A 17,540-nucleotide genomic window follows, 5' to 3' on the forward strand; every position below is an offset into this window, starting at 1 on the left:
AATCACCCCTGGAAAAAAAACAAAAACAAATAAACACTTATCCGTGATCTGTCACTTATCCGTGACACTTATCCGTGATTCTGGCAAAAAATACAACATTCCACATTTTTGTAGATAGGAGTTTTGTAGATTCTGATGGTGTGATTTTGTTAAGATTCAGTGACCTTAAGGGAGGTCATAGGACTTACGAGTCTCAGGCTCGTAACTTTTGATATGTAAAACTATACTTGATGAAACTTATATATTTAAAATTAGCATTGAAATACGATTCTTTTGGTGCTACTATTGGCATCAAAGTTCTGTTTCTTAGAGTTTTAATATTTATTAATATTAGTATTATATGTTAGTATTAATATTACTGTTAATATTATAATATTAATATTTTATTTTATTTGCTCTCAAGACCTTAAAGAATAAGATAAATAAATAAGAAAGGAAACTTAACTTACCCAGTTCAGCTCCATCGTCCCAGTAGAACCGACCCTCAGCCTTACCATCGTCACCCAATGCAATTATTAGCCCCATGGGATTGTTTCTTGAAATATCAGTATTCAGGGCTGGTCTTTGAATTGGTATAATTTTCCCACCCCGAATCGTTATCACCGGTCTTTCTTCCAGTGAAAAAACCACTGTTTCTCCAGTTACTTCAATTCTTTTACCCTGGAAGAAACAATCATTTTATTTTTTTATATATATTAGTCATTCATTTGATCAAATCTGCGATTTTTCTTCAATTTGCATTTGCCATTTCAAACATCGTAAGGTTTACTTGGTTGTCATATATGCTTTAGTAACACTGAGTTAGTTTTGAGATTTAAAATTTAAGAGCTGTTTCAATTAACTATGGTCAAGATACATAATTTTTATCGTAATTCTGGAAATATTCTCTTTATGCGTTTTCCTTTCCTTTTCCCTTTTTCCCAGCATTTAAATTAGGATTAACATTTAGTTTTTCAGGTATTTTAATCTGTTCAGTTATTGAACCTATTTTTCAATGCTTTGTTTTATTTGTTGACGTTTTTCTTGCAAATTCATTTATGTATTTTATATACTGTTTGATTTAGAGGGAAATAATTAAGCATCAAATAGTTTGTGGTAACGAACTGTAAGTAAGAGACAGCTCGGGTTAATAGTGAAGCACACAGTAAAAAAGGAATTCCGATAACCTATATATATCTATATATATAAAAATAAGTTGTCTGTCTGTGTGTCTGTCAGGTGACGTCATGTTTTTGTGTCGACTGACGTCATGAAGTTAGTTTTCGTCATTTTTGCTATGACGGTGACGTCATTAAAGATATTTAAGACATATATGTTCACGTAGAAATCTATTAATGTTTAAGTTTAAAATGACTGATGAACTTACAATGGCAAAAGCCGATGAAGATGCTCAAAGAGTCTATGCCAAAAAACTTGCTTCTGATAGAGAAAGTCAGAAAAGAAAGCGTGCCGAGGAATCAAAAGAACAGCAAGGAAACAGGCTTGAGGCTAAAGAACGCAAAACCGCGCAGTTAGATGAAGATCCACCTGGACAGCGAAAGTCAAAACATATCAAAACTGAAAATGATAGCGATGATGATTGGGTTTGGGATTTTGACTTGGATAAGGTCATCAATGCCTACCAGATTTTAGTTAAAAAAACAAAGGTTCGGCGATATGTATTTCATAGTGAAGCTGAAAAATAAAGAAGAAAAAGAAAACTGAAAAAAGAAAAAATGTAAAAAACTAAAAAATACTAAAAAGAAAAAACACTCAAAGAGAAATTACAGACCGGGACACAAATGACGACCGGGACAGAGGGAATATAAATAACGACCGGGACACTCAAAGAGAAATTACAGACTGGGATACCGGGACACAAATGACGACCGGGACACAGGGAATATAAATGACGACCAGGACACAGGTCTTTAAGAATATCGTTCAAAGACAAATTTTTAATTGTAAGAAGACCGTTGAAAGAGAAATTTCTAATTGTAAAATGACTGAAGAACCTACAATGGCAACACCCCAGGAAGCTGCTCTGAGAGGGAAGTCGAAACTCTTTGGCAGCACATTAATATTGCTTGCGGGAGATTTCAGGCAAACATTACCTATAATACCTAGATCAACTCCTGCAGACGAAATTGAATGCTTGCCTGAAAAATTCTAATTTATGGGCACACGTAAAAATATTAAAATTAACTACAAATATGCGTGTCCGATTGCAAAACGATGACTCTGGTCAAACATTTTCAGATCAATTGCTGGCAATTGGAAACGGAAAGCTCCCAGTAGACTCAATTTCAGGACGTATACAACTACCTGCTGATTTCTGTAATTTAGTGACGTGCAAAAATGAATTGTTTGAAAAAGTATTTCCGAATATTCTAAAAAATTATAAAAATAATAAATGGCTTAGTGAAAGAGCGATTCTCGCACCCAAAAATATAGACGTCCACGAAATCAACAATATTGTTTTGACCAAGATTCGAGACCAGGCAGTCCTTTACAAGTCAGTCGACACAGTTTTGGAACCAAATGAAGCGGTTAATTATCCATCTGAATTTTTAAATTCCATAGATCTTTCAGGGTTTACACCACACGTGCTACAACTAAAAATAGGCGTACCAATAATACTTTTTAGAAATATCAACCCACCAAAGCTTTGCAATTGCACGCGACTTGCCGTAAAAAAAAACAATGGAAAACCTAATAGAGGCCACAATCTTGACAGGGCCTTTTGAGGGTGAGGCTGTTCTTATTCCTCGCATTCCCATGATTCCAACGGATCTGCCCTTTCAATTTAAAAGATTGCAATTCCTAATTCGATTAGCATTTGCAATCACCATTAACAAAGCTCAAGGTCAATCATTAGAAAAATGTGGTATAGATCTTAATACTGATTGTTTTTCCCATGGACAATTGTACGTTGCATGTTCGAGGGTCGGTAAACCTGACAATCTATTTATGTGCAGCAACAATTGGACAGCGAAAAATGTTGTATATTCGCAAGTTTTACGCAGTTAATTTGTGTTGTATCTATCTATCTATCTATCTATATAAAAACGAGTTGTGTGTATGCATGTTTGTTTGTTTGTAAAAAGAGCGTTTGCATATCACGTCATTATTAGTACATACGGCTTTTTATATGCACAGACAATGGGAAAGCCAAGAATGTTGTATATTCGCAATTTTTACGTAGTTTAACTCCTGCAGACGAAATGAATGCTTCCCTGAAAAATTCTAATTTATGGGCACACGTAAAAATATCAAAATTAACTACAAATATGCGTGTCCGATTGCAAAACGATGACTCTGGTCAAACATTTTCAGATCAATTGCTGGCAATTGGAAACGGAAAGCTCCCAGTAGTGGGAAAGCCAAGAATGTTGTATATTCGCAATTTTTACGTAGTTTGAAACACATATATAAATCTATCTATATTCACAGGTGGGACACAGGGACAGAACTACAATGGCGCGTAACTAATATGGCGCGTAACGACTTACGCGCGCGTGGGGGCTTGGGGGGGGCGCGAAGCGCCACCCCAACAGCTAGTATATATATATATATATATATATATATATATATATGTATATATACTAGCTGTTGGGGTAGAAATAGAGAAAGTCAGAAAAGAAAGCGTGCCGAGGAACTATCAGCAGCAAGTTTTTTGGCATAGACTCTTTGAGCATCTTCATCAGTCATTGTAAACTTAAACATTAATAGATTTCTACGTGAACATATGCCTTATATAACTTGAATGACGTCACCGTCAAAGCAAAAATGACGACAACTAATTTCATGACGTCAGCCGACACAGAAACATGACGTCACCTGACAACTAATTTCATGACGTCAGCCGACACAGAAACATGACGTCACCTGATCTACAGATCCACAGACAGACAACTTATTTTTATATATATAGATATATATATATATATACATATATATATATATATATATATATATATATATATATATATATATATATATATATATATATATATATATATATATATATATATATATATATATATATATATATATATATGGAAATATACCAAAAGAAATGCTTTTTATACTGACTCCAAAAATGTAAACTTCACCAACTTTAACATCACAAACTAATAAATAAAGGACCAGAGATAATTTTCCTGATTTTCGAAAAGGGGGGAACAGCCCCCTTGATATCAGTGTGATAGTGATATCATTGAACCGTAAAGTAGAGATTTATGACTTGTATTTGTAAAAATGTGTAATTTAAATTTTTCCCTAGAGGATAGATCACAGATGTTTATTTGTAGTTTTTTTCTTTTCCAGGGATAATCGTACGGAACAGTCGGCTCTAGAAGATAAGGAGGTGGGCTCATTTGAACGAAAATTAAAAGTTCTAGTGTCCTTTTTGAGAGACCGAAAAGATTGAGCCACAGGAAAGTAGATCTTTTTGCCATTTTTGTGGCACCAAACTACGATTTTGTCCCATGGACGACAAATTTGCTATCGGGTGAAAATTTTGAGACAGGCAATCATTATAAGTATCGAAAAAGTATGTATTCAACTTCCTAGTTACAGAGAAAGTAATGGTAGTGCATTCGTTCATTAAAAGTCCAGAAGACCATATAAGTGATTAATATAAACATCCATTTTAATGCTTGATTCAACTAAGTAAATGCACTTGATATATTATTGAATTATGATTAAGGATGTATAATTAAGATAAACAATATTAAGCTTTAATTGTAGCTATTATGAAAGATAGATGATGATTCATGGCATAGGCGGGGTGAAGGCGCCAGACTCAAAATATCTTCAATTTCAAACAGTTCTTGGTAACAAACTGCAAGTAAGGAGCGACGCATTTCAACGGAATTTCGATATCAGCACTTATATCAAAATATTTGGCTTAATATGCCAATTCCAAACATTTAAGATTCGTTAAGCTTAGATTTACTCATCAAAGGCTAAGAGTCTGAGAAAATTTGCCTGGCATTCAAAAAAAGAGGGAAGTACCCCTAAGCGTCAAAGATTGAATGCCCCACAGCCCCTTGGAAAAGGTTTTATAAGTTATAAAATTCGCCCATTGTGTATGTGTATTGTTTGTTATTGGGAAGAGTGCACCAGTTTTTCAGGCGGGTAGGGGAGGGGGTGAATTTTCCACTGTTGGGATTTTCCACTTGGAGATATTCCATGGAGAGGTAGGTTTCTGGGGGCGAGGGGTGTGAGCTTTTCAGAGAAATTTTAAACTTGGAGAATTTATCAGAATTCGTATACGAAACTCTTTTTATTTGTTTCACTTTCTCTTTGCTGACTCAAGTTTACGTGTAGAAGTTAAGGGTAAAGGCCCAAGATAAATTTTCCCGGAACAGATTTTTATGTTTGTAAATACTTTGAGCTTCAATAGTAAGCTTTGAGCTCTCAATATGAGTCTTGAACAGTTTAATTTTAAACTAGCACTCTAGACTACCTCTTGCCCTTCAGTTTGAGGTTTCCATTCCTTATTGCCATTTCAAGAAAGACAACCCAGAGCAGCACAAAACACTACAGGAGTTCCTGTTCATCCGAAGAAACTGACGGCTACTGGGCGGCACTGTCTCTTGATTTTTTGATCGAACAAACGTTAATTAGAAGTATGAACGAGTGGCGGTCCGACAACAGGCAGCGGCATGACTGAATTGCAGAGGACAATTTGAACGTCTGCTATGCCTACTTTGATTCTAGTTAGCGAGTGCATGCAGAAACTGAATGGCCTCGCGGGGTTGACTATTGAAAATAACACAGAGACCATGTCTTCGACGGGGGCTAGAGATCTGGCAGACATCATAAAGATAGTTTGATACATTAGGCCCCTAGAACCCTTCAGGCAGGACCCACAGCTGTTGAGCGTGGTTACTGGTGTCTGTGCTTCATCATCAGCAAACACAAACAATGGGAGAGTCTGAGGGAGAAACGATGCTGAAGAATATGGAAGTAAAAGACACTGAAAAACGAGTTTTCAGGGGAAATGTACAACGATGGCTGAGAAGTCATCCCTAGTGATAGATAACGAGAAAGAAATGGTCGACCAAGATCTAATTATCCAGTGTGTAGCTACAGTGCTAGCACCATTGGCTCTAGCTTGAACGAGTTTCTGTCGTCCGAGCTCTGTACTTTTCCACCATCACTGTTAAGTTCCTTCGAGGCGATGAGGAGAGCTGACAAATACACTGATGAAAATTGAAGGCTAGATATTTCGGTGACATTGCCAACCACTTAAAGAGCTTCTAACGGTGGCTGACTAGTACACAAAATCCTGTGCTGCTGGATCCGCTTACTCTGATGTGGCAGGATATGCGTAGATTAGGTCACAAAACATTTCGGCCAGGCAGTGATAGTTTTTACTGTTATAGTGATACAGCAACGACGAAAAATTGCACACAGCTGAAAAAAACAAAAAGTTTTTCGCGTCCAACGATTCAACTCTCTTAACATGAATACTGTGAAAACTACTGAGAAATTTCCGAGAAATCCAAAAACTAAACAACCTTTCATCGACCTACTTACTGAGAGACTGGCGAATTCATGATGCAGTTCTACATGCTCAGAAGGATGTCAATGTCTTAGTTGTACAAAATGCAGTCAGTTGCACTGAATCTTTGTCCGCCACTTTGATTAGGAATGATACCGACCTATTAGTGTTTCGGCTGTACCATGCCAAGCTTGATACATGTGATATGTTTATGCAGACAGACATACATGGAAATAACCGACGAGTGTACGACATAAAATAATCAAGAAAATGAGAAGAAAATCTACTCGGTTGCCATGCAAGGGTTTCCCTATCACTGAAGGATGCGATTTTTAAGGATGCTTGCAATATCTTCATGAAACCTGGATTTAATCACCAGGAGATCGCTGAAGCTGGAGAAAAAGCTTGGTTCACAGAGGAAAAATCAATGATAAAACTTCGAAGAATGTCCAGATGCGAGCATTTATAATGCGGGTTGCAAGTGCAAATTCTTTAATTCAGGCAAAGTGGCTTTCGCCGATTTTAGCTGCCGCAATATACGACTTTTAGAGGTGCTATTTGCAATTAATGAAGCGGCAAGAACTGTCTGTTTCTCTAAGGCCCGAAGAGTGGGGCTGGTGCCTCTCTTCGTCACGGAATATTTATCTTCTAATTATGACAGATGCCTCACTGGCACCAGCGAACCTGCTGCAGATGGTGCGGTTTACGCTAACGCTGCAGCAAGACAAGATGAGGATGACGACGGAGACGAGCAGGAAGAAGAAATAGCTGAAGTTTGTGCTTTAAAACCAATTTTTTTTTGTGATTGATGTGCCTGAGTTCTAAACGTTCCTTTTTATAACTGATTGATCGGAAGTTTTGATCTCGATCAAAGAAGTGATTTTCTAGATATTATACTTCGCGAACCCCCGTATTAAAGGCTGCTTAGAGATAGAAAACTTCTTTTTGACCTCACATTCGACAATACCAGCCTTTATTTGATATAAAATGATGCTTTAGCCGCATGAATACGTTAAATAATAATCTGCGTACTATACTTCCCCTCCACCCTGTTCAATGAAGGTGAACATTTATACTAGGGTAAGGAAAACTGGACGTCGGATTTGTCATCAATGATTAGATAGAAAACAAACACCTAAAGCTAAAAATGTGTCCAAATAGAAATTTCTTATTTTCTCCATTCAAGGGGGTAGGAGTGTGATTAAGCTGCTTTTTCTTAACACTTCGGTGTAAAAAAAGCTCTGATGCAATTTTCATGGGTCAAACTGTGTTTTCCTCCACTAATTTGATTTTGAATCTCCATCGTACGGTCAAATTTGAGACATATATTTTCCAAACTAGCAAGATCAGTTTAAGTCGGCTGCTAAGAAAGGTAAATATTTTTGAAGCAATATATGATTCAATTTGTTTGTTTATTGAGACCATTAAGGTTAGAATATAAAAAATCATTAATAGATATGAGAATACAAACTTATAAAATTTTCATAGGTAATTTTGGAAAGTTTGTTTAAAGGCAACTCAAAGTGAGATTTTGGAAAAAAAGTCACGAGGTGCCATGATTTCCAAGAGATTTCCCAGAAATTTCGACCCGAGATTAACTCTTCACTTCAAATGTCCATAAAGATATTCCCTAAAACAAGGACTAATACCCAATACTGGCAAAACGGCTGTCTCAATTCAATACGAACTAACTGAAAAACTCTAGGCGCCCGTTGTTTCACTATCTTAGGAGGTGGATAGCGAAAGTAAAGAAGCCGTGAAATTGAAAATACCTTCTTCAAACACAATTTGGACTGTGCATTAATTCCTGAAATTTTTTTCAGAGCCTACTGCTTTCTAAGACAGCAAAGAGCCTATTATCCAGAACTTTCCCAAAAAAACTTTTCTAGAAGTTCGTCTGGTTAAATATATCAGAGACAACACTATAGAGTTGTACATAGTAGCGAACCTTGTGTCTTTCGTACTTTATTTTATTTTCTTGACCGCTTCTTATGGAAAACCTAAGTCGAAGCTGGGAGGAGACTCATTCAATTTGAAAACTGAAAGTTCTAATGCACTTTCTAAGGGTCAGAAGTGCCTGGCGGCAACCATCCCCCCTTCTAATCCCATTTTGCTGCTCGTTCCCTCAGAATCCTCGAAATATCGGATCAAACTTTTGAGATAGTGAGTTTTTTCAGTACGGTTAGAAAGTCCAACAAATATCCCACCAAAGATGACATGACCGTCACAGCCTCCAAGACAAAGACTGCTGTTATTCAAATTACTCTTGCTTACAGATAGGTTTTATCAAACAGCTCGTGGCAACGAAGAGTAAGTAAGGAGTAGATTGGCTCAATAGTAACCAAAACTATAAAAAACGGAGTTTTGATACCAATAGATACGCATCAAAAGAATCAGATTTTTGTGATGATTTAAAATATGTAAGTCTTGGCTTATTTTCGAACAAATAAGTTTTGCCTTATTTTCGAAAAAAGAAGAAAACACCCCGTAAAAGTCCTAGAATAAAAATCATACCATCAGATTCAACGTGTCAGAGAACCTTACTGTAGAGGTTTCAAGCTCCCATCTACAAAAGTGTGGGATTTTGTATGGTTTTGCCAGAAGGAAGATCACGGATGTGTGTTCATTTGTTATTTTTTTTTCCAGAGATGATTGTAACGACCCACTGGTCCTCGAATATCTCGAGACGGTTAATTCAAACTGAAATTATACGTTCTAGTATCCTTTTAAAATTATTTAAAAAATTTGGGAGCAGCTAGGCCCCCTCCCACGCTCATTTGTTCCCCAAAATCATCCAGCCAAAATTTTGAGATACATTTGGCCCGTTGTTAGTAGTGAGAGGGGCAGTACTTTAAAGGGTGCCATAGTCGTTACTCTTTCCTTCTTCAGAGTTAATATCGAGAAAGTTTAACGATGATTCCCTCAAAACGCAGGTGTTATTGATTTTATTCAAGGTGCAGTTGCTTGTTACGTAACAGGAGATTGTTTACCATTGTTGAGGATGACGTAATCTCCCGTGATATTGAAGATCTAGCGGTTCACTTACCATGGTATTCAATAAGAGTTCATTAAATCAATAACGTAGATATTGTTCTTGGAATATTTTAGCAATGGATGCTTTTACTCTATTGGAACTTGAGGGCATAGCAACCAGTTCAGAGTCCTTAGAAACCATAAGGCTTATTAATTATTTTTAGGACGCAGGTGTTATTGATTTTCTTCGAGACGTTGGTAGTGATTACGCGCACCTTTTTGTTACGTAGTAGGGAGTGTTATTGTTTACTTTTGATGAAAAGAACGTTTCCTCGCGTAACTTGTTAGGCTACAGTTCACGGGCCGCTAGTCAAGTGGAGAAACCCCGGTTGTAAGTGAGGACGGTGTGCACATGGGAAGTAAAGTAATGCTTTAAAAGATGTTTTCTCCTCAACGCGTTTTATTCAAGTCGTTTTCTTTCTTTCAAGGCGTTTTTTTCTTCCAAGGCATCTCTTTCAGCAAGGCTTTTTCCTCAAGGCGATTTTTTTCCTTCGAGATTACTTTTTCTTCAAGATTTTTTCTTTTTTCTTCAAGATGTTTTTTGTTCAAGACATATTCTAATTCTTTTTGGTTTTTTCTTTACTTAGTGCTCATTAAAAACGAATATTTTTCGTCCATTATGTAATTCTTTTGTTTTTTAAAAGAGCTTTACTGGGTTTCAGAGACTATGTTGCCTGATTCCGTGTGGTTTTCTTTTCATAGTGCTCGTTAAAAAACGAAGATTTTTGTGTAAATTAAATAATGCTTGTATCTTTTAATAGAGCTTTACGAAGCTTGCAACACTCTGCTGCCTGATTCCATGTGGTATTTTCTTTACTTGTTTCTTATTAAAAAACGAAGATTTTTTGTTATATAGATAATTCATGTATCTTTTAAAACAGCTTTACGGGGTTTGAGAGACTTTTCTCTGGTTTCACGTGGTTAGTTGTTTACTTGGTGCACAGTAAAAAACTAAGATGTCTTGTTAAATGTAAAATTCTAGTATCTTTAGAAAAGCTTCATGGGGTTTGAGTAACTGTGTTGCCTGGTACCGTGTGTTTTGCTCTTTACTTGCTCCTCATGAAAAAAGTAAAGATTTTTGTTGAATGAATAATTCTTGTATCTTTTAAAAGAAAATTACGTGGTTTAAGAGACTCTGTTGCCTGATTCCATGTGGTTTGTTCTTCAGTTGGTGCTAATTAAAAAACGAAGATGTTTTGTTAAAAAAATAATTCTTGTATCTTTTAAAAAAGATTTAGAGGATTTTGAGAGATTCTGCTGCTTGATTTCGTGTGGTTTGTTGTTTAGTTGATGCTCATTAAAAAAAAGTTTTGGATTTTTTGTCTCCGTTAAAAATAATGAATAGAAAGTAAGAAAATCCAGGTCATACTGCCATCAGAATGTGAGAGTCCAAGGCAGTTCATGCCACCACGGTAAACTATGTGGCTGGCCTGTGGCATCCCTCTGAAACATATTATCATTTCTAAAGTACTTTCAACCATTTTCTTATAAAAATAACTGTATAACTAAATTGACCATTGTTTTTATTTGAAAAGCGGGACTTTATATTTTGTATTTAAAATGGGATACTCCAAGACAATTTGAGCCACTGTGGAAATATATGGCTGGCCCGTGGCATCCCTCTGATACTTATTATCGATTCTAAGGCATTTTTCGGATGTTTTGTTGATAAAATTATGCTTTAAATCCATTGTTTTGTGTTTTCGAAAGCCACACCCACGTGATGCTCCCCATTCCACCCTCTGGAACACACTACCATTCCTAAAACATTTTCAAAAATTTTCCTGCAAAAATAACCCTATAATCTAAATTGACCATTGTTTCTATTTGAACAGTGGGACTTTCTGTTTCATTTTTAGAATGTGATATTCTAAGACAATTAACGCCACCTTTGCACACTATGGTCGGCTCGTGGAATTTCTGTGATACATATTATCATTCTTTAGTCATTTTTAACAATTCTTCTGCAAAAATAACCCAATTGCAATAGTGAGATATATTGTAGATTCATCGTGGAACAAGAAATCTAATAGATAAAGACAAAGGCTTTTATTGTACATACGAGTTTTATTAATAAAAAATGTATAAACATTATTACATCCCTATATTAAAACACTTTATTCTTAGGGCACTGGAATCAATATTATTCAGCTAGGAGAGAGGTATATTCAACTGTTAAGTCAGTCAATCGAGGATCGTCTTCGTAAGTGCTAAAAAAATATTTGCCGTAAGTGTACCCACGACATCTAAAGTACAATACTACATATAATCTCAATGGAGAGATTACATATAATCTCAATATGTATCAAAAGGATGCCCTGGGCCATCCATAGTGTTCCATGGTACCGTGAACTGTCTTGGACTGTCCATATCCTAGTATAGTCTTTCATTATTCAGTGATAGTCTTCCACAGTTTTGATCGATAAAATGTAGATCCGTTGAGGAGAGGGTGTCAGTTATTAGGTGTAAATTCAAGGAGCTCACCAGACATGCGACTTAATTGCGTATTTTTTCATTTTTTGTTGGTTTTATTTTCTGGCAATTCTCGACTTGTGTCACTCCGTCACTGACCCGTGGCACCCTGCGGCACCTCTCATTATTCCTAAAGCATTTTTCAGCTATTTTCCTAAAAAAATCTGTAATATAAAGTTAATCACCGTTTTTTTAACAGCGGGACTTACCATTTCATTGTTAGATCTTGATACGCCATAGCAATCCCAGCCATCCTGGCACTCCCTCGCTGGCTCTTGGCAATCTAAGACATCTATTAACATTCCTAAGGCATTTCAGACATTTTGCTTTAGTTTTTATAAACTAAAACGGATGGTTTAAACTTAAAGGAAAATTCTTACAGTTCAACCTACCCTGGTTCCAGCTCTGACACCGTTTCTGTTACTTCTGCCACCTATTTCACAGCTCTGTTTCCGCTAGTTCCGGATCCCCCACGTATGGAACCCAATTCTAAGGTTCCAATTCTAGAAATTCCGTTCCAACTTCCACAGGCTCCAGGATTTTTGATGCAGCTGCCCCTGTAGTAATCTTTGGCTGGTCATTGACATTAGCTATTTTATTGAATTTTGTTGATTAGTATTATTTCTAGATTGGAAGGACAAACAAGATGAAATATTTCAATAAAGTTTGCGTTCAAGTAAAGTTGTTGTAGCATCGACTGCTGACAAAGAAAAATAATTGAACTATGAAAAAAGCATTAAGGATGATCTTATTCGAAATGTATGCGGATGTTGTCATGTAAATTCCGGAGAGAAGTGTGACTTTTTTTCTCTGTTTCGGGGAGAATTAGAAGAGAAGATGAACTTTATGGTATATTAGAATCTTATCAAAAGTTTATTTGCTAGGCTTGTAGATAATTCAATCACTCTCCGATTAATAGTGATAGAGTTCTCAAGATTGTTATCGTTCTGCTCAGATTCAATCTGTTATTTCATCAAGAAAAGGCATAGCACTTTCTTATTTTCTTTGGGCAAAATTCAGAGCTAAAGTTGAACTTTTTTCTCTTCTTTTGGAAAATTAAGAACAGTATGCTTGATTTGTTTCTCTTCTCTGAATAAATTCAGCAGAGAAGTGTTACTTTTTTTCCTTTTTTGGACAGAATCAGAAGGGAAGTTGATCTTTTTGGTATATTAGAATCCTTATCAAAAGTTCTTTTGCTAAGCATGTTGATAACTCAATCAACTTCAATTAAGAATAATAGAGTAATCCAGATTGTGATCGTTCTGCTCAGATTCATTCTGTTATTTCATGAAGAACATGCTTAGTACTTTTTTCTTTTCCTTGGGTAACATCCAGAGCTGATGTGTTGCTTTTTTCTCTTCTTTGGAAAAATTCAGGACAGATGCATAGCTTTTTCTGTTCTTTAAGAAAAATATTATGTTTCTGACTTTTGAAAAATTCCCGCCCACCTGTCGCTGAATTTTGATAAATTCCCACTTTATGTGTCTCTAGCTCTAAAATGTACCCGATTCATCTCTCTCAGACTTTGGTAAAAAAAACCTTATCCGCTGATTTTAGACTCTTGTCCACTCCATGTGAGCCTGGTAGTAGTGTCTATGTCTCTGAAAATTCCTGTTCTTGCATCTTCGACTTTTGAATAAACATTCTGAATTTTAGAGTTGCTAGCAGGCCCTAAATGTAATGGTAACATAAAAACTAATGCAATAAAATATGTTAATAAAGTAATGACATGTAGAGTATAATCATAAGAAATTTAATGTTTTTCAATCCATTCTATAAAATACTTCATCATGTTTTCTTTCGAGATCTCATTTATTCAGTTTCGAGGTCATACACGACCTTTAACATAGTTTCAGCTACAGCCTCATCATATGTTTCGTCATTGATATAATTGGGTTCATTGACTGTATGGGTTCAAACCCATGATGGTACTTGTAACGTTTCTGGGTGCTTTGTTTTTCGTAAATTCATCTTTATATTCGTTTGTTATACGATCTACCAATGTCCTTTATATTTTACTTGCGGTTCAGTGTCTATTAGGGCATTATTTTTCCATAGGTTAGAGTTTCGGCACATAGATAAGACATGGTCTATGATATTGGTAAAAGAGGATGTATGCCTTCTTCTTGTCTTCTTTTGAGTGCTAATACCAGAAATATGGTGATAGGATCGGTCAGCGGGTAACTTGTTACAGGCAGCAATAGCAACAAGTTAGCCTTCGTCATCATCCAAAAGTCTTGTGTTTGCACTTTTTTTGATCCCCATCATCTCTGGAGAACTGACTCTCCCATATCCTAGTTTTGAAGATGGAAATTCTTGGGCAATCCAAAGGAATTTAAGTTCCTACTGTCGTGGCAACGCACGCATAAATTTTCCAACAAGATCCCCCTTAATGCTTGTTTCATAATTCAAATATTTCTCGTTGTTAGCAATCAGTGTTACGATAACTTTATCATTAACAAACACTTTCTTGAAATATTTCACCTTTACCTTTCAAAATGAGATGTAAGTGTTTATCCTTCAAAAATAGAAATAAACAGTCCAAAAACGTTCATTAAAGTAGCTTTTGTCGATGACCAGTCACAGAGTACCACCGGGGTGGCCACATAAATATCCTAGAGCTGGCAGAAGTCAGAGCGGAATTGGTGGAATCGGAACTGTAGAACCAGGGGAGGCAAAAGTGGGGGATCCGAAACTAACGGAACTGAAGCTTTGGAATCGGTGGCAGAAGTGATGGGAACGCTGTCAGAGCTTGAACCAGGGTTGGTTGAGGCGTGGGGAATGTTGCTTTAAGTTTAAACCATCGATGTGTTTTACACAGTTTGTAGGTTATTTTTCCACAAAAATGTCTGAAAATGCTTTAGAAAAGCTAATAATTGCCTTAGAGTGCCACGAGCCATCCAGTGAGTGCCAAAAAATGATCGACTTCAGATTATAGTTTTTTTTTAGAAAATTGTCTGAAAACTGCATTAGGAATAATGATGTGTGTCATGCGGTGGGGCGTGAAGTGTGTTGATGATTGAAATGGACAATATACAAATAAACGGTTTCACAAACTAATGGAGTTAAAACGTTATATTTATGGAGAAAATTTCTGAAAATGCTTTAGGGATGATAAAGGGTGCCAGAGGATGCCACGGGCCAGTCATAGAGTGACACAGGTTGATCATTGCTAGAAATTATTACCAACAAAAAATTAACAAAATATATAATTAAGACACATCTTATGAGCTCCTTGAGCTTACCTCTAACAATTCACCCCCTCTCCTCAACTGATATAGATTTATCGATTCAAAGTTGGGGTTTTCATGCAGTGTTACATTTTTCGTGTCGTGGGTGTACTTACGGCGAATTTGTCAGCATTTACGTAGACAATCCTATATGGAACGACATTAGAGTTGAAAATACCCGTTTCCTAGCTGAATAATATTGATTGCAGTGTCCTAAGAATAAAGTGTTTGAATAATGTTTGTGAATTTGTTTATATATAAAACTTGTATGCACAATAAAAGCCTTTGTCTTCGTCTTTTAGATTTCTTGTTCCACGATGAAACTTCAATTTGTTTCACTGTTGCAATTGGGTTATTTTGAAGAAAAATTGTTGAAAATGCCTTTAGGAATTATAATATGTATCAAAAGGATGCCCTGGGCCATCCATAGTGTTCCATGGTACCGTGAACTGTCTTGGACTGTCCATATCCTACTATAGTCTTTCATTATTCAGTGATAGTCTTCCACAGAAGCGTGAACTGCTATGGGGGCATCACGGAGGGGTTGAGTTGTTAAGACATAAACCAATGGATTTATAGCATAGTTTCTATGAAGAAAATATCTGAAAAATGCCTTATGATTGATAATATGTATCACAGGTATGCCAAGGGCCAGCAATGGGCCAACCATATCTTGCCACGGTGGCGTGATCTGCCTTGGATTATCATATTCTAAAAACGAAATGAAAAGTTCAAATATATTGTTCAAATATATTTGAACAATATATGTTCAAATAATGGTCAATTTAGTTCATAAAGTTATTTTGTATTTTTGTAAGAAAATGTTTGAAAATGCTTTAGGAATCATATTATGTATCACAGGGATGCCATGAGCAAGCCATATAGTGTGCCAAGGTGGCAGGAAGAGCATTAAGCTATCACATTCTAATGGCGGTATGGCCTGGACTTCACTATTCTATTTTTTACATCGAAAGGGGACAAAAAAACTTCTTTTTTTTTAATGAGCACCAAGTAAAGAACAAACTACACGCAATTACGTAACAGAGTCTCTTAAACTCCGTAAAGCTTTTCATAAATACTCGAATTATTTATTTAACCATAATCTTCATTTTTTGATGAGCACCAAATAAAGTACAAACCACACAGAGTCAGGGAACAGAGTCTCTCGAACCCCATATAGCTATTTTAAAAAATACAAAAATTATTTTTCTAACAAAAAACTTCGTTTTTTAGTTAGCATCACGTAAAGAACATACCAAACGAAATCAGGCAACAGAGTATTTTAAACTCCGTAACACTCTTTTAAGAGATCAAGAGTTATTTATTTGACAAAAAATCTTAGTTTTTTAATTGGCACAAAGTAAAGAAAATCATTGGCGCAATAGAATATATAAAGCCAATGCTACGTAACATCTCACTGACTACAATACCTAACTTAAACTGTCTAGCTCACGCCAAAAAATTGCTAACAATATAACAGTTGGGTGTGCCTAATAGATCAACAGTCAATAACATTGTAGGATTCTAGTGGACTCTCTGGGAAAATGCATACGAAAAACGCAATTCATAGATTATCGATATGGAAACTGTGCAGAGAATATACCTGTGACAATAGCTTATTTCATACAATTTATTTCTCGAAACATAATATAAGGGAAGATTTTTTGGCCCAGTTTGTTAAGGCACCATTCCGCTGGGGAAATATCTGGTCTTTCGTTCAATCCCTACAGCCGACAAAATGTTTGTTGACATTAAATTATAGACGTTACCTAAGGAAAAAACACCTTGAAGAAAAAATCTTACAGAAAAAAACTGACTTCACAGAAAAACGCCTAGAAGAAAAAACGCCTTGAAAGAAAAAACGCCTTGAAAGAAAAAACGCCTTGAAAGAAAAAACGTCTTGAAGAAAAAATGTGTTGAAGAAAACGCATCTCATAAAACATTACGTAAGATCCCACTTGTGCGTCATCCTCAGTCACAACCAGGGGTTCCTCACTTGACTGGGGCCTCGTGGGCTCTAGTAAAACAAGTCACATGACATTACGTCATCCTAAGTTACAACTTGGAGTTCCCCACTTAATCAGAGGGCTCTGAGTACTAGCAAAACAAGTAACGGGAGACTACTTCATCCTCATGTACAACCGAGGGATACCCATTTGACTAGCGGGCCGTGAGCTCTGGTAAAACAAGTCACGCGAGATTACGTCACCCTCAGCATAGGTAAACAATAACACTGCCTACTACGTAACAAAAAGGTGTATGTAATCATCACCAACATTTTGAAGAAAATCAATAATACCAGCTGGTTGCTA

The 17,540-nt window shown here is 36.2% G+C and overlaps 1 protein-coding gene across 1 annotated transcript in view; it reads right to left on the reverse strand.

The window, feature by feature from the left end:
* LOC136029697 (maltase-glucoamylase-like) overlaps positions 1-17,540 on the reverse strand; it is a 204,610-nt gene that overhangs the window by 71,243 nt on the left and 115,827 nt on the right. The window contains exon 17 of the mRNA XM_065708202.1: positions 450-660. Coding sequence (XP_065564274.1) covers positions 450-660 — 211 coding nt within the window. The remainder of the gene's footprint in view (positions 1-449; positions 661-17,540) is intronic.

The sequence above is a fragment of the Artemia franciscana genome, chromosome 1 (genome assembly GCF_032884065.1).
Source record: "Artemia franciscana chromosome 1, ASM3288406v1, whole genome shotgun sequence".
NCBI classification, from domain to species: Eukaryota; Metazoa; Arthropoda; class Branchiopoda; order Anostraca; family Artemiidae; genus Artemia; species Artemia franciscana.